General features: G+C 30.6%; 1 protein-coding gene across 1 annotated transcript; it reads right to left on the reverse strand.

Annotated features, from left to right (window-relative positions):
• Window positions 1–13231: 13231 nt before the first annotated feature.
• LOC115967466 (auxin-responsive protein SAUR50-like) lies at window positions 13232–14087 on the reverse strand. The gene has a single exon (XM_031086565.1). The coding sequence runs from the start codon at window positions 14059–14061 to the stop codon at window positions 13540–13542; it is 522 nt and encodes a 173-aa protein (XP_030942425.1). The 5' UTR covers window positions 14062–14087; the 3' UTR covers window positions 13232–13539.
• Window positions 14088–22652: the final 8565 nt, after the last annotated feature.

Raw genomic sequence — 22652 nt, forward strand, 5'->3', positions numbered from 1 at the left:
TTTTTAGTAGAAAGTTAATCCAAACGCACATTTAACCAGCAACTAAATTGTTGGCATATACTATACCATAACATTCGTTATGACTTTTGAGTTTTGAGTACAATCAAAATCTAATATGGTTGGTTGTTATTTGTTAATGAGTCTTGTTATTGGTCTAATTCTAGTTCAATATGATTATTCCATTGCTATACCAATATCATTTTCTAGTCTCTCGAGAGTCAAGACATAGGAACGTGATGATGGAACCAAAGACTAGTTGTAGCCACTTTTAGCCAAAAAGGGGCCCTAAATTAAGATATATATGTTCCAAAAGATAAAAAATACTAATACGGGCTGTTAGAGATAATGACATTATTAGTTGGGAGATAAGGTTGGATGTCTTGATAATGAGTGATTATGAGGTGAGAGCATCTTTGTCATGGACAGTTTAGAGATAAAAAGCTTTTTGAGAATCCACGACTTTCATATGTGGCTACAAAGTATCGTGTTTAGTGAATAGTAAGCAAGTAGTGAAGGAAACTCATACCCTAATAATATCATCATTTTACATTATATTCGAGAGCTTAATTAATTATGAAAAAAGTGAATGGAATGAAATAGATTACTCAAAGATCTCTGGTTAAGTATAGATTTGGATTAACTTTTTCTTTTTCGTTTTTCCTATTAACTTATTTATTTATTTGTTGAAGTACAAATATTCAAATTATTATTATTATTTTAAGATACAATTGTATTTTTACCGTCTTTAAGCAAACAAGTAATATTTTGTATAAGAATATTTTTTTTAATATAAGCTAACTTTTATATTTTTATCACACATTTAGCATAAAAGCTATTAAAAACTTTTACATATTTATTTTTTTCTTTTCTTATTATTTAGTGAATAAACAACCGAAAATTACGGGAAATAAAAAAAGATACTAAGTCTAAGATACCATTTTTCATAATTATTATCCTGACTTGTTATCATTTTTTTTTTTTTTTTTGAACAGCAACTTGTTATGATTGGTAGATGATGAAAGTGATGGACTCATATAAAATTGGTATGTAACTTTAATCACATTACAAAACAAAAATGGTACAATATCCATAGTTTTAAAAACTAGATCGAATCAGCTAATTCAACCTGGAATTAGATCCTCAATCGGTCTAATTAAAACGTAAAAACCGCAGGATCAATCGATAAAAACCAAAAAAATCATTCATTTATCGGTTTTTTTAACCGTGCATGGTTTTTAAAACCATGGTAATACCATTACTCTTTTTCTATGGTCTTGTTCTGATCATTGGTAGTCACCAGGCTGGATTTCAGCCTATAGATAAACAAGAATTGGGCTGGAGACTAGACTGCGTGTCTCTGTTTATTGACTTCGGATATGAAACAATCCGACCAGAAAAGGAAAAGTTGAACATATTGGGCCCTCCAGTCTCTCATCCCCACATGCTAGAGGCAGCTTTCCTCTCACAAATACCATGCTGTACGTACGGCCCTTCAAAGTCATCTCACATAGGTGGCCTGTTAACTCTTTGTTCCCCCCCTCACCCACCCATAATTAAATAAATCCTCCATGCCGAACGGCGTTATTTATGGGTACAACAAAATTTTACTCGGCATTCTCTTTAATGCATGATATAATATGATTTGAAGATCTCAAAACTATCGTGCTGATCAGATAGTGTTCATGAAAAATAACTATGATGGTCGATCTTGTGATAACACCACTCTTCTCTAAATGTAGATTCGAAATTATGTTATGTAGACAAGCGTGATTACCTCCTAAGACTGAATTATTACGATTTGATAGGATGGAAAAGTAGGATTGATCGTTCTGAGGCAAAATGATTATAACTTCATTCACGCATTGTCCCAATCACTATTTGTAAGTATATTAAAAAATCTTCCCAGTGGATTTGAGAACAATTTATTTTGCGATAGATTATTTACATAGAATTTATCAAAAGATATTATCTATGGTTACTTATATATTTAAATATGTGACAAAAAGTAAAAAGTCAAAATCTACTGTAAGAGTAAACCTTCATATTCAACTTAGATTATACTCTAACTACTATTATAAATTTTATTATGTAAAACTTATAAATTGATGTTGTAAGGTTGAATTTATTCAATCATGTGTTGACTTTATTACATGTCAAATTTACTTGTAATTTAGTAATTAAATACCCTGTATTTAGGTGAGATTTATGTAAGGGTAGTGTGTGAGAGAGTGTGAAGAAAACTCAAGATGTGTGTAGTCAAGAGAGCCTCGCGACTAAATCTCACGACTAGCTTGCGATTGGTAAGTTGCCAAAAGTGGCACACGTGTGAAGCATGCAGGGGAGTTGAAGGGTCACGATAGCTAAAGCACTACAGGACAAAACTTTCAATTTGGCTAGGTAGTTAGCTTGCGACTCAAACTTGCGACTCGTTCCAGTCATGAGGTTAAGTCGCCAGAATGCCCTGTTTGGTTGAAACAGACTTTTCGCATTCCTCATACACACTACTATAAATACCCTTATACCCACAAAATGTAGAGAGTTTCTAGAGAGAATTTTGAGAGAGAAACCGTAGAGAAAAACAAGATTGACTCATTCATAATCTTCATCATTTGATTCTCCAAATTCCTCTACTCTCACCATCTCCATTGACATATCCTTGAGAGGTACATTTTTCAAATCCTTATCTCACCATACTTATATCAGTGAGGAGGTGTTTTAGTGCTTGGGAAGCAGTTTAGAATAGACCAATTTATTTGATTGATGCAATGGGCGATTGCGGGATCCGGTAAGTTAGAGAAGACAAGATTTGGCGTAACTCTGTTGGAGTAAAAAGTTTGGAGGGCTTAGGTGTATTGGGTAGATTAGACTTGGAGGGTTTTCTACTATTCATGTATCCAAACTTTATTCTCTAGTGGATTATTGACCGCTTAGAATGCGACAGAGAGGTTTTTCACCGAGTACTTCGGTTTCCTCTTCGATAACACATCGTCGTGTTATCTTTGTATTTGCATCTCTCTTCCTTTACTCTTTACATTTTTAATTACTGCTGTGATTGTATTTAATTATGGTTTAGAGTGTGTTACTAATTTGGATATAGCTTATATTTCATATTTCGCACATATACTGTTTAATTATAAGCTTGTGTTGGTAATTTTGTATTTAGGGGTTTAAACATTCATTGGTGTTTTATACGCTATTTGAACTTTCAAATGTGTTAATTTTTAAAATATGAAACAAAAAATTAAACAATAAACTTATTTATTTTATTGATATGCGATATTAATCATGTTCATTATTTCATCAATTTAAAAGTTTTTTTAATAGAAAAATTGGTAATTATTTTTAATATTTTTAAACAAATTTATTTTTAAACTATTTTTCATTGCTTGTTAAATTAAAAGTTGTGATTAATGAATGAAAAAGTGATAGATAATGATGAGTTCTTCATGTTGCTATCAATCACAATTTATTGTCCCAACAAACTATGAAGGATTGTGAAATATGGCGTTTGATTGGCATTGGTCTTACATATGGAAAACATCATACTATCATCATGCGTTGCATGGCATGGAAGAAAGCATACATTTATATAAGGCCTGCAAGAATTTTAGATAAATTAAAATATAGAATAAAATTTTTGAGGAAAAATAAAATAAAAAATTAAGGCATGCAAGCATGGTCAGAGCCACGTCATCAGCGTCCCGGCCAAGGCACGTGATTACACATCATATCATACGTTCCACTTCTTTGAATGTATAGTGGACCTCGTGGTGGGGTAGCAATCACGTGCTACTCATCCACAGCAATGACAACGCGGTGTGGACCCACAACCACAATAGATATCTGACCGTTCACTAATAAGAATACAACAACGTTCTCGTCCGTCACTTTCATTTGTTGCCGTTCTCTGCTTTTTATATATGGATGGAAAATGTAGGTGATATTATCATTCCCTGACAAGAAATAAAGGAGTTTCTGTAAGGACAGGCACACCATTTGGTACAGTACAGATTCGTACTTTTACCGTATGACAATTTTATCCCTAGTCGGCTAGTTCCTGCTAAGGGGTCTATCACATAAAATAATTGTAAAAAATTGAGGTAAAAGTTGTGATTTTTCCTATGTTTAAGATTTGAAATTTTTTAACTTTAAAAGTCTGGATTTTGTTGAAAATTAAAAATTTATTATTAAAAATATTATAACAAAATAATTTTTAAATATAAATGATACTGTATGGAACCTAGTTTTAAATGTTTTTTTTGTTGAATTCTGTATTTATGGGTCCTGTAAATAGTGCATGAGATCCACTATTTTTCAGCAAAATGCAGAAACGCACGTGTTCCAAACACACACTAAAAACAAGATTGAAATATTAGTATTTTAATTTAATATAATCTAAGTACATGTGTGTGAAGTTTCCTCATAAAAACTTAATTATCGACTTTTACCTTTTAGAGTTTGTTTGGGGATGTGATAAAAAATTCAGCTTATTTGAATTTTTAACTTTTTTTTACTATTCATGGGTCCTATTGCATTTTTTTAATATTATTAATGGGTCCCAATGTACAATTCTGCTAGTTTTTAACTTTTTTTTTTTTTCTATATTTTCAGTAAAAAGTTTTCAATTTCAACTAAATATGTTGTTCCCAAACAAATCCTTACCCAACAAGAATTTATATTTATAAAGTGACTTTCACCTCAAGAGGTGCATAGCTGTACATAAAAGTTGTGAATCTAAAATTACTAAAAAAATAAATAATCCTGGCCTCAAAAAATGTTTGGGACAATTTACAGAAGAGGAAAGAATATACCTATATGAAAATGAAGTTCCAGGAGCAATTTGTTAGGGGACCAAGTACGAAAGTGAACAAAACAGAACGGAGTCGTTCTCATTAACCTACCATTAAAAAAAAAAAAAAAAAAAAATTCTATAGTAGGTTTATAAAATTTTTTAAAAAAGGGGTAAAATACAAAAACTATCACGAGATTTAAACTAATGTTATGTACCATCAAGACTTTTTAAACATGGTTCTGGTTAATGTTAATAATCATTTTTTGAAAACTTTTTATAGAAAATTAAAAAAGTTATAAAAAAAAGTTAGTCACATTTTCTTTTTATCATGAAAAGTTTTTTAAAATAGTTTATTTATATATACTCTAAGGGTACATTAGTAAAACTCTTACATATCCATTTTTTTTCCCTAAGCACAAACTATACTTAATGCTACTTGAAAGTTGTCATGTTCCTTCGTGTCTTAATTTTTCTGCTTTCTTCTCCAACTTTAGTTGTTATCTATCTACTTTTTATTATACAAATACTCACATATGCATAGAGTTTCAATAATATAGTCACTAAAGGGCTAAATTGTGGCAATTAATCTGAACACACCCGTTAGTTTTTGGGAAAAATAGTACAAACAGTGTGAAGTGCAGTTTATGCTTAGGTGACAAATTGGATATTTGTGAAAAGTGTAGGTATAGTGTCTAGTATTAACCTAAACTTTAGGGGAGATTTTTGCATTCTTCCCTTTAAAAAACAATGATAATTTAGGGGAAAGAAAAGAAGCAAAAGAAAAAAAAAAGATTTGTTATTTCTACCAAAAGAGTAAAGAATTTTATGTTCTTAATTTTTATTAGGAATTAGAGGATTAGGATAAATCATATTGATTTTAGTTTTCTACAAGTGATTTGTAATTAGTTTGCTCTAGGTTATGACATAAATGTTAAGATTCATGGAGGTTGTTTATGCATTGAAAGGGGTTCAAAGAGTTATCTATGATTTCAGAAGGTTGTTTGCTCTAGCTTGTAGTAAGAATGTCAATGATATCATCCACATTAGTTGCTCTAGATCTGCATATGGACAATTCTTCTTTGTGTGTTTTATTCCGTCTTTTTTCTTCTTTGTGTTTGCTGATAAAGTAGTGTGTTTGAAAGTTTGTAACTTAGTTTTGATCAAAGAAAATTTATCATTCATAGTAGAGGCTTATATATGGGATTGAGCTAGGCATCTCTGTGGGTAAAATTCTGGTTGGTAATCATGGCTATGTCTCAGTAAAATTGAATAAATAAACTGTTACCATGCATGTCTTAACACCCACTATCTTTGTATGTTGTAGCTCCTCATCTCCCCATCAAAACAAAACAGAAAAATCTTGTGTAAGATGTCAAAAATTGGAGATTTTTTATTCTATTTACAATTAGTATGTCAAAGAGGGATGATTATAATGTATACTGACTAGCAAGTAAACATTAAGTTCAATTTTTAACGTGATTTTGATGGTCGAAATGACATGCATGAAGCTTTTCAACAACCTATATTCTTTAGAGACCCTACTATATAGGATGACATGGTTGAAAAGGCACCGTATATTTTACGGAAGACATAAAATCTTCAAGAGTACAATTGCATGTTTAAATTTTGAGTAAGACGATTTTAATTTGTGGAGAGGAGAAATAAATGCAAAAGTTGAAAATGAGATGAAGAAAAAGAAACTATATAGATTGGTCCCGACAATACAAGCTCATAGTATCCCTTCACAATATATATATATGGAGCCCAACGTGCCTTGCCTTATTCCCCACAGCATATACTCTACCTTGCTCTCAGTTGTGGCTTTCTTTGTTCTTGAAAAAAGCAAAAAAAAAGAAAGAAAGAAAAAAGAGTGAAAATAATTAGAGATGACAACATTAACAACAACGAAATCATGCACGTAAACATTGTCACATGTGGACACACACACACAGCGAAAGAACGTAAAAGAAAGCTGTGAATCTATGATTAATGTTATATTTTATATATAATATGATAATATGTTATCCCTAACAAGTTCAATTTTTGTCCATATTTAGAGTTTTCTTATCCGAAACTAGATTGTTGGCCATGGGTAAGATGCTAAGATCTGAGAGGAGAAATTGCAGATGAGACAAGATGAGCAAAATAATATCTAGTAACTACTAATGTAAAAAAAAAAAAAAAAAAAACTCTAATATATGGTAATTCTGTGAGAGTTGACATGCATGCAGGTTTTATTCTAAAAATCTATGTTAATTAAGATACTCAGATGAATCAGTTGATTGAATATTCCCTCTTTTTAGAAAGAAAGTAGGACTTTTATTTATGATAATCAATACACCTTGATGATTGCATGAAATTCTCTATTTATAATGTAACTTGAGTGGCATATTGTGGATTGATATCCTAAATTTTTTTTGTTATGAGATAATTATGGAATAACAGTTAATGAGAGATTCTAGGAAATATGTTTATTATTAGAGAAATACTCTATCCACAACAATTTTATTACTATTGGATTTAAGTTGATCAATTTATGGGTGAGTCAAGTTAAAGTCTTGTTCGATCATTCCGAGCCTTCTCAAGCTAGGTTAATTTTAGTATAGTTTGACCGAGAGAAGTAGATGGCATGGATTATGGTTATATTCATTTATTAAATGTGATATTTGAAAAGCATTGTCTTCTGCAATTTGTTTTTTGGTGGGATAATATTGTGTATGGCTTATATTATTTTCTATTTATCTTGATCTTAGCTTGCAAAGTCCATGGGAAATAATATGAATTAATCAAAAGAAATAGGTTTGATTTTTGTAACATATCATATTTAAAGAATAGAGAGGCTGCTAACTTATCTTATCTTCCTTGAAGAGTGAGTATTAGACATTGAAAATTTGAACTAATTCTCTGTCGGCTTTGGTCAACTTGATGCCTCAAAATTAGTGTGTGTGGGTTCCTGAATATTAGCCGGACTGAGATTTAAATAATAAATGGACGTGATAGCCCAAACTCTGCAAAGACAAAACAACATGGTTTTTGTCTTTCCCCTTTAATTGTGGATGCCTTATGCCTATATGAGATTGATACGTCGAGGCAATCCTAGAACCTAGCTATTTTCACTGAAAATTACTTGTTATTCTAATCACGTGGTTGGTGCCATTTGACAAAGACATCTCAAAACTCTTACTTAGCTTTCCAATGTTTTTGAAATGTTATGTACTTAACTGTGCATGCATGAGGTGTTTACTTTACTTAGTTTTTGAACTGTATATGATTAGCAATTTAATTAAGAATTATTTAGCAGAATCATCAATATCAATTATCTATAGAGGTTATTACATACATTATTATTAAGATGAATCCAAAAATATAACATTTTTTTAGGATCTGAAATATATGACGTTCGCTTAACGATAATTGTTGTTTACTATTATATCAAACAGCCAATGTAAATTTGTATATCTTTATTACGTTGTAAGTAAGATTTAGATTCAAATTTGGATCATTTATTAGCAACAAAAGATTTATTGATTGAACTAACTGAAATCTACAAATCTTATAACATTTTATTTGAGTTTAGAGAGAGCTAATGGATTGTGAAATTTGAGTAGACAAGGCAACCTCCAAGAACTTACGGAGAACATGGGTGGGGCATTTGGCATTTGGGACAAAATTGCAGAAGGAACATGTCGCCAACTGTAAATTAGGACCTCTAGCAAGATGTAATCTCCAACACTTCTTCTCAAAAAATTGATGTGAAAGAAAATGACTACTTTACCAATCATTTCCATTTGTATATGTTAATTTTGTCAACATATTCATCATATGGGTCCATTGTTATTGATTAGGGGTTTAAATGAACATGGATACAACACTAGAGAAATTTTTTTCCAACAAAGTATTGTTGCTTCGCATGCTCAATTAGTCCTTTAATTAAGCATGAGCAATAGTCAAGAACTAATAATTAACTACCAATGATAACAAAATGAACACACACAAAGGCACACTTGCACACAGTGTGTGTGAGAGAGAGAATGCTCAAGCTTGCAAAAGTAACAATATCAATATATAATATTTTTTTCTTGTCATGCTTAATTAGCCCTTTAATTAAGCATGAGTAATAGTCAAGAAATAATAATTAACTACCATGATAAAAAAATGAACACAAAGGCACACTTGCACAGAGAGAGAGAGAGAGAGAGAGAGAGCATGCACAAGCTTGTAAAAGCAACAGTATATAATATATTTTTTTGAATAAGAGTAGGTAACAATGTTTTAAAATTTAGGGAAAATGTTCATGTGCATGTGTTGGGGTCATATTGGGCAAAAACTCTACAGTTCCAAATAAAAGGATCATAGACTTGCAAACTCTTAGACCCATATTGCTACATGAAAAAGATGCTTGCTTTTATTGTGAAATTTCTTGCTAATGTTCTGGACTTTAAAGTATCCTATCCCTACCCAGCTTTTTCAGCTCTGACACTGCATGTGTTGTAATTTTTAAAAAAAAAACATTCACTCTCAATTGTTTGAATTGAATATTCTAACATTAAAAAAAAATAAATAAATAAAAACTTCACCTTTAATCTTAATTCTTGGATTAATTTGTTTTAATCTTTTTAAACTTTCTCTATCAGGTGCAATAGCCCTACCTATTACTATGATTCCGAAATTCTGAATGGCAATTGTTCATATATCTTAGAATTGTTGTAGGGAAATTGAGTGTAATAGAGACATTAGGGTATACTATAATAATTAACCCTATGCTCACCCTATATAAATCTTAAATTTTTGGTACTTAGCACCGCAACTAAGCTAATTTGCTATACGATTATATAAATATATAATGAGTTTGGATCTCTTAATTTATAATGCCTCTAACAGTATTAATAATCTGAAACTGTATATATGCTTTTTAATTTTCAAGTAGTCTCTTTTTCCAAGCCAAACCGTCCCACAAGAGGGGATAGTTTGAAAGAAGAAAAAACCAAAAAAAACTAGTAATAATGAAATATTATTTCTCAAAACATGCACTACTCTTTTATTTATTCAATGGTCCTGACAAATTAAGCCCATGAGAGAGCAGAGAGAGGAAAATGGGCATGAAGAACAACACCAGGTTCAATGATATGGGGAGAGATTTTTTCTGCTGAGGAAATTTTCCATTGTTGGGGATAGGTTTTTTTGTGAACAGAAAATTCTCATAAGAGAGAATCTAGCAGTAGCACTATAACCTTTTGCGCCGCAATTTTACCATATTTTTGATATGATAGATAATAAGTGATGAAGAACAAGTTATGAGTTCGTGTAAAAATAATACACAATTAATCACAATATATCACATAAAATAGTGGTAAAAAAGAGGGTGGTTATTTATAAAGTAACTCATTTTCAATTGGATTTTTAGGCAGCAAAAGACATTCTTGTGTGTCTAAAGGGAGTTGGAGAAGCAGTTATATGGGAAGAGGTGTTGGTGACAGTGTGTCAGAAAAATTTGTGGTTGGAAGGGAAAGAAACAAAGATGCATTAATAATAATAATAATAAAAGGACCAGCTAACAAGAGGCAGCCTTTGCTTCTTTGCTGGTCCTACTCTGTAAAAAAAGCAGTTACTATTAAAAAGTCATAACAAAAAAAAAGGAATCCATGACTAGATGTTGATGATGCCTTGGAATCAAAAGTCTATGTGACCAAATGTCAGTTACTAGCATGCAAATTGTAATCCATGCATGGGTTAGTTTTTCCATTTGTCATTTTAACAAGAAGGATAAGCTAGAGTGAAGAGAGGAAGAGGTGGGAGGGGAAGTTTCATTCAAGTCATGCTATTGGGTTTTGTTTTTCTTCTTTTGTACCAAATCACAAATCAAGAAGTACTTCCACTTTAACTGTTGCTTTTACATTTACAAGCAGAAAATATGTGAGGCTAATGCCTAATAGTTGAGCTGATCTGACAGCCTGAAACTATGATATTTAGGAGTACATAAAGCATATGACCAATAATCTATGCATAAATTATATTGCAGAACATACCTCAATCTAAAAATAACCTCCAATTTATAAATCAATCTTGTCAAGAGTGGAACAGTCAAGGTAGCCTATGGAGTATGGATTATAGAAAATTTTGACTTGAGGTGAAGTCAATGTTAAAAGAAAGTTCTTTTCCTACAAGAGAGATTACATAACTTGCAATCAAAGGATACTAGTCCTTCCACATAAATAGGAGACATGAATTCGGATTTTGGATTTTAAATCAATAGATTTGAAATGCCTTAATTTTCAATTGTTAATTTTAGATATTATATTAAATATAAAGATTATAAAGATTTAAAACTTTGGGTGGATTTGATTAAATCTAAATTCTTAATCTTTTAAACCTATCCAAATAAAATATTTGAATTTTAAGCACTTAAATCCATATCTACATGCTCGAATCTTGTTATCCAAACGCACTTTAAAATGATTATGTTGGAGAGGTATTAAAGACTATGTTGTCGCCCCATAGGTAAATATTTTGTGCAATGTACATTTGTGTAGACACTTAAGCATAAGTATCTTGTCTTTGTTTCAACTACAAAAAGAACATTGATAACCTTGTCGCATACTATTATTGACTCTTATATCACTCATTGGAGGATGAGTTTCGGTCCAATTGTGTTCTTAATTCGTCAACTTTTTTACTTTTGTATTTTTTTTTTTTTTAAATGTGAAAATTTCACTCATATCATATGTATATATCCAACATATTAGGATCTTCTCAAATTGCATTGAAATAAAGAAGATATATTTATCGGTTCAAGTTTAAATGACGTAGCATTATATTTATCTTTAAATTTATTAATTGCCAAATCCTAATCATGAAACAGACTCTCTGTTTTAAAGAAAATGGATAGTTTCCTTTTCCCAATAAGAAGGCCTTGGAATTTAGAACGTGAAGAGGTGATGGACCACATATACCATCGAAAGATGAGAAGTGTTTGAGTGATTGTGTAACCTATCTTGTTCATTCGATTAAATGCAATGCCGTGGGTTTCAGTATAACTATTAACTAGTGTACAAGGTGAGCTTGTGTTCTTGACTCGAATCGAAAAGATAATTTATCATATCTCTCTCATAGAATTAAATGCAAAGCAACTAGTCGGTCCATGTTGAGCTTGACATGAATCTAAATTGTTCCTTGAGCTTAACACATCTCTGTCATACAATTAAATTTCTCTTTTGGCTGAATAAGTAACGGTGGTTAAAAAATAAAAAAATAAAATACAACTAGGTTTGGCTTGGGAATAACTTATTTAGTTGAAACTAATTTTTTTATTTTATTGAAAGTACTATAGATAAAAGTAAAAACTAACTAAAATAGTATAGTAAAATTTATGAATAGTACTAAAAAATGCACTAAGATTCATGAATAGTAGCAAAAATAAACTGAATAACAGCAAAAATAAACTAAATAGTAAATAAGCTGATTTTAAACTCTAATCCCAAACGCAACCTAAATGTTTAATCCTTCAAGGTGTAGATCATTTCCAAGATGCTTCATGCTTGAAACCTATTTGAGTAAACTTGTTTAAGCAATGTTTAAATTTCTAAATTCTAGGGTCCGTTTGGTAATATGGTTCTAATAACGTTATTTAAATGTTGTGGAAATATGTCTGAGTAAAAAAGTGTTGTGAAAATGCGTGTTGTGTTATTTAAATAACGAAAACTGTTGTTCAAATAATGTTGCCAAATAGCCCCCTAATTTTTTTGGGTACACATTTTTTTTAAGCACTCTAAATGTCTGTTTAAGAACAACTTATTTAGTTGAAACTGAAAACTTTTTGCTGAAAGTACCGTAGATAAAAATAAAAGTTAGTTGAATAATACAATGAGACCTATGAATAGTATCAAAAAGTACAGTGAAACCTATGAATAATAGCAAAAATAAACTAAAACTATAAATAAACTGAAAAATTCAGCACATCTCAACCCACACTAACTTCTTTTAAATTGGGTACACCTTGTTTAAGCTTAGCACATCTTGTAATGATACTTTAAAAATGTTAAATTTTATTTTTATTTAACAAACAAAGGAAAACCAACCAACATTTCATATTGGGGTACTTTGAAATCAAAAGATAATCTGGCCCCCAAAAAAAAAAAAAAAAAAAGAAATCAAAAATCCTATAATGATAACCAGATGATCCGTACAATCTTAAGTACCCCACATTCTCTGACAAGGTATGCTGTGTTGGGGTGTGTTCCTTTTGGATTCAACTTTTTTTTTTTTTTTTTGGAGAAACTTTTGGATTCAACTTTTATTATGGTTTTAGGTGCTCTTGATCTGATTTGACCACATGATCTTATTTTTGAATAAGTTGCAAGCGACGCTCAATTATCTTAAAATTTGTATACCATAATCCACAATGTCCATCTTTGTGCAAGAGAGAGATATAGAGATTTGAAGTAATAAAAAAACTGGCAAATAGCCTTTGCTTCCATTAAAGATCAACTTCTCTCACAGGGTGTAACACCCACCTCCATGAGGAAAATTCCAAACTTTATACAATTCTAACCCACAAAATTTCCATGGGCTTCAAGTTAGTCATAAACATTAAAAAAAAAAAAATCCCTAACAAAAAAGAAAAGGACAAAAAAAGGACAAAAGAGTTCAGGAGTGACAATGAAGAAAGACGTTAAAAAAAGAGAAGCACAAACTTATGCTTCATCTTAGCCATCTTCTTCAAGAAAACCCATCAAGCTCTTAGCTTTGTTTCATCTAAGCATGGAAGTTAGAGAGCGAAAAACCACTTCTTCACAAGGAATAGTAATACCCATATCATGATCAAAGCCAAATTCTTCTTCAGCTTGGCGTAGGAGGCACTGGAACTCAGGGTGAGTCAAGAATGAAATGGGAACAATGTACCTACTTCTCTTTTCACCAACATAGACAGCAAAGTGGCCCTTTGGAACATCTAGAGGAAGACCATCCTCATCATAGTCATTTTTCTTGCCTAAGCTTGAACATCTTTTGAGGATTTGTTTGAGGACTGCTGTTTGAGAAAGTTTGTTTGATTTTCTTATGGCCATTTTGAGTTGAGAGAGAAAGTGAGGGGCTTGGTGCAAGGAAGTGATGCAACTATGCAAAGTATTGAGAGAGAGAGAGAGAGACAGAGAGAGAGAGAGGGATAAGAGGGTAGTGAAGTGTAGGAGGTGGTGGTGATGGAAAGGGTGAGGCTTGATGGGGTATTTATGATGAAGCTTGAGAGAGAGAGAGAGAGAGAGGTCATGACTCATGTGGAGTGTAGGAGCAAAGGACAGACCACGGGTGTTTTGGGGTTTGTGTTTTTGTGTAAGGACATTGTGGGAGCCAAGACCATTGGGTTTTACTCTTCTATGTTGGTTCTCCTATTGACAATATGGACCCCCTCTTCTCTCTCTTGAATAGCCATAATTCTCAAGGTTCTTTTCTACTTTCGATACACATTAATGTTTTGAATTGACCAATATCTTCATTATTATGTTTGCAGCTCTACTTTGATGGAGTACTGTTTGGGTGATTTTGGTACAAGTCTGAATTTTAAAGGCCACCTCTCTTAATGCCTAACTAACCTGGTTTAGACTTGAATTCCAACATCACTCTCACACTCACCTTTATGTGGAGGTATCATAGCATGTTGTCTAAAGTTGTTCTTCTTTAGGTGTTTAAGAAAATTTTTGTAGCGAAAAATTATTAATATGTTTGGTACACTAAATAAAGATTATATTAGAAATTGTAATTTTTATTATTAAGAATAAAAAATATTGTAATCCTATCTCCTCTGCTTTTTGTACTTTTGGTACTTGTGTACTTGTTTCTATAAAAAGATATTGTAATTTGTAATGAAATAATTATTTATATGAAATAATTATATATATATATATATATATATATAGAAGTTTGATTACATTTGGAATGTTGTTAAACATGATGCTTAAGGAAAACTTGTGTTTTTGGATAATTTTAGAAGTTATTAAATGTAATAAGAAATGTTCATTTTAATTGCACCTAAGATAATGTATTTAAGTTTTTATATTCTCTTTCATCTAACCTGGACCTTATCAAAACTCTACATTTATGTCAATGAGTTGATACTTGCCATGAGTAAATTGGGTAAATGCATTTATTACTATGTATTAAATATTTATAGACAGTACATTAATTATTTTTATAAAGGGAATTTATCTGTTTATTTTAATAAACTTTATATAAAAAAATCACTTTGTTTGGAATATTTTTATAAAATTGAACATGTTTGATTTTTGGTTGAACATGTAAACTGTGCCACTTAATTAAGCTTTTTAAACCTCACTATGTTACACTTTATTTTTCTAATATATATTTTGAATTGAATTTAAATTTCATTCTATATTTAAAATTTTCAATAAAATCTTGACATATCATATTTATACAAACACAATCATAATAAATGCACAGTAATAGAATATTTAATTTCATAGACCAATATAATAATAAATGACTATTAATAACTACCATAATTATCAAATTTCATATTTAGACAAAAATAAAAATAAAAATAATACAAAGAAAAAATCATATCATCTTAGAATTTCTTGTGCATTGCATGAGTTACCACTAGTATATGTAAAAGAGTTTGGTTAATGGGTGCTTTTAGGGCACTTGTTAATTGACCATTTTAGAAAAAAAAAAATTATACAACTTTTATAACTAATATAAAAGACTGTCAAAAAATCAATTAATTTTTATTTTCCCATAAAAGATATCTAAATATATTTCTTAAACTAATGCCTTGATGGCATCGTTAACTTTTCCTATGTAAAAACAAGAACCTCAGTCATAATGGTCTAAGAATTTCTACAAAGTGGCCCATTTATTAAGGAAATATGATTCTTTTAATATAACCTCCTACCTCGTCAAAACCCAACATTTATGTCAATGTATTAACCATGAGTTAATGGGATAAATGCATTTATTAATTATCTAAAGATGGTGCACTAACTATTTCTATAAAGGAATTTTATTATTATTATTATTATTATTATATATAAAATAGATACTCCCTCCGTCCCACTTTGTTTGTCCTCTATTCTATTTTGGGATGTCCCAAAATATTGTCCTGTTTCTAAAAATAAAAGTTATTAATTTATTAATATTCCTATTATACCCCTATTTTATTAATAATTCAAATTTTTGATAAATTTATTTAAGGGTAGTTTTGGAAACTTATACATTTTTAAAATGTAGACAAGACAATAAATGATGTTCCCTTGAAAAATTTGATTTTTCAAACAGGACAAACAAAGTGGGACGGAGGGAGTAATTCATTTGGAGTCATGTAACAAGTTTCCTTATAGAAATTTTAATACCATTTTCATAAGAAATATAAAAAACTATTAAAAAAAATCAGTTTTTTTCCCCTTATATTTCTTAAACCAACACTCTTAGAGCTTTTATATCAGTACGTGCATAATAGAAAAATGTGTAAAATTTATAGAATTTTAAATAAAAATGACCTATATTAGTCTGTGTATAATTGTATAAATTTACAAGTTTGCTATAATAACTGTGTAAATTTATGTTAATACTATTCATTTTGTATTTAGTTGTTTATTGTTTTTTTACATATCTCAAGAATGAAAAAATGGAGTGAATGGTGGTTGTAGGATGCGAAAAAAGAGACAATTTTAAAAACCAAGAAAAATTGATATTTTAATAAAATATAGTGTAAAATAGATAATCTAGTGTGAGGTGTTTTGAGAAATGAGTATGTAAAATAGAAAAAATAAGTTCATATGCTAAAATAGATAAGAATTTTTACATAGACTAATGTGAATGCTTTAAAGATATCCGTTAACTTTTCAAATTTATTTGAAACATACACACACACACCCAATCATAGTGGTCTAAGGTTTCGCCAAATGGTGCATTCCTTGATAAGTAGTTAAGTACAACTCTCTTCATTTAGCTTTCCACCTCATCAAAACTTTGCATTTATGTCAATGTATTAATTACTTGCCTTGAGTTAATTGGATAAATGCATCCATTTATATGTATTAATTATCCATAGACAGTGCATAAACTATTTTTATAAAAAGAAATTTACATGGTTATTTATATACAAACAAAACAATTTATTTGGCACAGTTACTTTCAAGAATTCAGAAAAAAAAAAAAAAGATTTGGAATATGACATTCTTCCAATCGTTTAATTGATTTATAACAATTGAAACAAAAATCATCAAAAGATAAAAGAAAATTTAATAACACATGCAATAAAAATATGAAAAATAGTTGTGTCTTAAATTAGTCTAAATAGTTAAATATTTGTAAGTTCACTAGGGTGATATGTTCAAATTTTTAATTATATTTATTTTAACAGTTTACATTTCCTAACTCCTTTAATGAAATTCTCAAAAAAAAAAAATCCTTTACGAACACACACACATAACCAACACTGTAGTAGCCATATATATATATATATATATATATATATTTTAATACTAAGTATTTTAACGCACACACATGGGGAGAGTGGAAAAGGTCTTAAAGAAACTGATAATGGTGTAGTAGCCAAAATGTATGTTGTGTAACAAATAGAGTACTAATATTCCTATATAATAAAAAAAGTACTAATAGGATAAATTGCATTTAATTTCATGTACTAATCATTTATGTAAAATGCTATGATTAATTTTATAATATGTATGTAAGAAACAATTGATTTATACTACGATATTCTTGGTCAAATTAAGTTGCTTTGGCAACAAATGTAACAAAGTTCAGTAAAAAATATATAAAAATAATTATCAGTTCACATAATTGATAGGTTCATATTCTTAATTATATTAATTCTAACACTTGCATTTTCTCTCTTCTAATTGCATGTAATATAATTGAAGTTAATTTCCCAAATATATAATATATAATAAGTATTATACATTTATCATAAGATAATTTCTTACAAATATTTCAAAACGCACCACTTATCATGTGGACATCGAATAATTTTCTCATAATAGTTGAGGTGATAAATTATCAATATTTAATAGTAGCCACTAAAGTGATATAAATGGTGAGTCAATATATAATTCAATAATAACTTACTACCTTAGCAAATTATGAAAAACAATTATTATGTGGGTAGCATTACTCACAAAAAAAAAATCATTCCAAAATTTTTTTTCTTACCATTTCATTCTGCATCTACCTCTGCTATATAGCATCAATATTTATTGCACAACACTATTCCAGCTTTAATTACCAATCTTACGTCTAATTTTTTAATGACAAAACTTAAGTACAATATCTCAGATACTATTCTTTAGATTCCCATCTTAAGATTCAGCCAAGTAATTATTTAACTAAAAAATACACTTCCATCTCATGACAAAAAATCCAAATGACAGATTTTTAAAAGGGGAATCTAAAAAACATCACCTAAGTACTGCACTTAAGTCTTGCCCATTTTTTAAATCTCTCTCTCTCTCTCTCTCTCTCTCTCTCTCTCTCAAATAATATATCCATAACCTCGAAGGTTTTTTATTTATTTATTTTTATTTAAATCCAAAAAAATATAACTTTTTTAATCCAACTTTTTTTTTTTTCTTTTCAAGAATGACATCTTGGATATAAATTTCTTGACTCATTTGACTTAAAAAAATAAAATCATATTTTCAGAAAAATTTGAATCTTTAGAAAATTTATGTATAAACTAATTAGTGAAGTTCTAGTCCTGCACAAATGCTAAACTAACTTAAAAAAAAAAAAAAAAAAAAAAAAAAAAAGTCTAAACTTAAGCAAAACCTAAATTTTGTAAAACTAAGCTATTTTACTCTTAAACTGAAAGTAGAATTTTTCCTATATTTTAATTAGGATTTTGCTAACGTGTGCCCTACAGACACACAATAATTTTCATTTTTTGAAAAAAATTCCTTGAGAATTGAAAAAATATTGACAACTTTTTCAATTCTCGAGAAAATGTCTCTCTCTCTCTACCTACCTGAATTCACGGACAATAATGTGTGTACTCTTCAGTACAGTCCCTTTGATGGTTTGGCTTTTGCTGATTGTTGGGGTTGTGATTCTGTGGACTAAAAGTGACAAAAAATAATAGGTTCTACTAGTCCACAAATATTTTGCAGAAACCCATGTGTAATAAGTTACTGCTCTCTTTGCAGGTTTTGAGTTTTGACCTCAATGCCTTTTACTCTTTTTATCTTTAAATGGTCACACACCCTGATAGAGATATAACAAATAAAGCAAAAGCCTGAAAGCCTTTCTTCATGACTCCTATATTTTAATATTCTCAACTCCAAGGACTAATTTAAGGATTCTCTAACTTCCTAAACTTCTTTCTTTTGCTTTATTTACTTTTTTTTCCCACTTTCTGCTGGGCTCAGTAATTTCAGCTCCTATATGCGCTCATGTGCCTATGTGTAAAATGGCAATAAATAAGGTTAGAAGAGTAAAAACAATCCCTTCTTGGATAAGTGAAGATAACCCATTTAACTTGCACAACACAAGTACAAGTACTTGTGGGGTGTGGGGGTCAAGGACTGAGATTCAAGTTTCCAAGAAAAAACTTTACACATATATACACTTAGATTAGGTTAGAGTAGAATTTTTATCTCGTAAAAATTATTAAAAAAAAAAAAAGGGGTCTTTAACCTACCGCGTCATTTAGACTAAATGGTACCTCTCTCTAATTACTTAGTGCTTGGGGGAGTAAAGGGAGAGCGTGAGTTCAAGCTTGAGGGGCAACATATTTAGTGTATAAGTATTTCTAACAGTCTAAAAAAAGGAAGAAGAAGAAGGTCTTTCACCTGATATTCAAATAGAATTGTGCTACTATACCTTAGTATTTTCCATTTGTAGTCAGTGAGCCTATTCTAATGGGAAATAATTCAAATCAGTTCTTGTTTCTCAACTTAAGGAAATGAGAGGTGGATTCCTAACAACAAAGTTGACAAGAAAAACAACTGTACACCAAAATATATATTTATATACACACACATTGATGTACAACAAGTGGGAAGGAGAATTCAAAACACAAGTTCTCAAAACATGAAGGAATTGAAAAACAACTCTTTTTCTGTTTTGGATTTCTTGTTTTCAAAAACAAGGAAAACACAGATTTTTGTAAAAGGACCAATGCCTATTAAGTGCACCGTAATGCATTAATAAATCTATTTCTTAAGCTACTTTTTTTTTTCAACCCAAGGGACCCGATGATGTTTAGCTTCACGTGATCACTATTCTTTGATTATATTTTTGTCTCATTGCAAGTTTTTCTCTTTAAACTCTTTTCTCACAATTCATTTTTGATTTGATTGGTCGTTCCAATGCTTTCGGGTGGCCTTGCTCATGAGAAAATGATCTTATAGAGCAGCTACGTGAAGTTACCCTTCACATGTGGTGAGTCTCATATGTTGTGAGAGAATAGTCTCATGAAGCGACTCCATAAGATACCTCATCTTTGTGAACTGACCATTGTTAAGGGAAAAAGAATTGAAGCTTGCTAGAAGTGAAATTGGGGATTCCTAGAGAAAATTTGGGTGGTTTTGATGTCTATTTTCTAGCAACTTTTTCTTTTAACCTCAGTTTATTTGATATACAACTTTTTAAATCATCACTTTTTCCTAAATACAGCACATAAGCAAATCGTTAACTCAACTAAGAACTCATCCGAATGCACCTGTGGTGTGATTTGCTCTAATTTGTGGAATTTACTGGACGATAGGTGATAAATTTGGGTTTAATGGGTGGTATATTTCTTGGGAAATAGTATATTTTCCAAGATTTATACGTTGGGTTGGTGTTATTTTGGGGGTTTTTGGGGAGGATTGGTTATCAAAGTTGTAGTTTTTGTAGGAAAATCTTTGGTGGGTAGTTTGGCTGGTTTCAATGATGAGTCAATATCAATTAAATCTTTGTTTGGTTCTTGAGATTAAAGAAGGAAAATAAAATTTGTGATTTTTTTAAAAAAAATTTCGTCAACCAAACAATTTTTTGGTTTTTTCGTTCTCAACATTCCAAATGCGATTTTGGTTAGAAAACAAAATTTCACAAAATTGTTCTTTGTTCTTCATCCCAAAAAACAGTTTTCAAATAAATAAATGAAAATGAAAACACATCCAAACTGATCATAGAGGGTCTCCCAATAAAAAGGGTTTCCCATGTGATCCTGTTGAAACCACAACCACTAATTAAGAGACTTGGAAACAGAAATAAATCCACTCCAAATATGCACCACTGATATCTTCCTAGCCTGGCCCCATACAGCAAAGCTCTCCTCCCATCTTCTAAGGCTTAGAAAGTGATGAAAATTTATATTTAGTGCCTGATACAGCATTGTTCAGAATTTGTGTCTTCCCTTTTTGTTTTTCTCAACCCTATGAGTTCAGAACACCACACATATTCCCACAAGAGTGAAATCCCACAAATCTATCATAATTTTGTTCTTAATTGGTGGCAAAGACTAACTTCTAAAACACAGTATCTTAACCTTTAAGTCATTTATCCAAATCCACAACTAGGTCCCTTCTAAGTCTTCAAAAGTTCATCAACTGAAAAACAAAGATACTTATAGTATTATTTACTGTAGTTCTATTCAACTGGGTGGTAGAAATTAGAAGGTGACAATTAGTAAATCTTGTCAATGGTGAAACTGGAATTGAAGGACGTGTAAAGTATGGTAAATAATTATTGGTACGTCTCCGGCTTTGGAATCAGCTGAGCTCTCCCATGTTCTGACTGAGAATGGAAGATAAAAAACAGGAGAGAGACTAGAAAGGCCCACCATTCTCACTGATATGCGGTACACTGCAGAGCTTATAGACTAAAGGGGATTTTCTTTAGGGTTGATGGTGACTCTGCTTTTATTGGCTTGGCACATGGAAGGCCATGTTACTCTTGGCCCAAAACCTCTAGTACAGACAACATAGTAAAGGTCCTGATGAGATCATTCCAAGTACTTGAAACGGTTAGCTTTACTTACCCAGCTATAACTTAAATTGTAACTGCCTGGTTGGAAGTTGGAATCTTTTATCAATCCCCAGGTTTTGTGAAATCTTTTTTCCTCAGTTTCACTGATTCCTACTGAAAATGTGGTGAGTTATGAGATCATGATATTAAAAAAATGAAAAGGCATGACGCCTTTATCTATCTCAACGTCTTTTTTTTTTAATGGTAATTGCATATGCATGGTAGATCTTGAACCCACGATCTCATCCTCTCCCTTATTCTTAATTCTTACAACAAAAGGATATAGCATTTGAGTTGGAATTTAGAACTCATTGGCAATGTTCTTACTAGAAACATTATCTATCTCTACATTTTCATATGGATATCTATGGTATCACAGAAAAATATGATTAGTTCAGATGATATCAACTGGGTGTAGTACATAGTACATATTCATGTGGCTTGTAAAGAAATGCTTGGATGAAGAGTGATAATATGAATAATGGAACTTAATGATGATTTCAGAGTACATCATGTTCAATAGAGAGCTTTAGATACTCAAAAATCTATAGAAATAAAATTAGTTGAGTATATCTGCAAAAGATGGTTCTACTTATATCCAAATATTCTTAAGCATGGAGAGAGCCACATGATCATACAAACATAGTGATGCCATTAAAATGTAAACAAGCAAAATTAGTAATGCCTGTGGCTTTAAGGGAATCGACTACTAGAATGGAAAATAGCATGTGAGGTGATGTCTAACGTATATCACAAATAGCTAAAGGCAATTTGACAACGATTAATCATTGTACTAGAACAAGTATTAAAAGCCTTATGCAATAATAGAGAGGAGAAAATTATTCACTTGACCTGCTTCAATTTAAGAGGATTTCTGAGATTT

The sequence above is a fragment of the Quercus lobata genome, chromosome 11 (genome assembly GCF_001633185.2).
Source record: "Quercus lobata isolate SW786 chromosome 11, ValleyOak3.0 Primary Assembly, whole genome shotgun sequence".
NCBI lineage: Eukaryota > Viridiplantae > Streptophyta > Magnoliopsida > Fagales > Fagaceae > Quercus > Quercus lobata.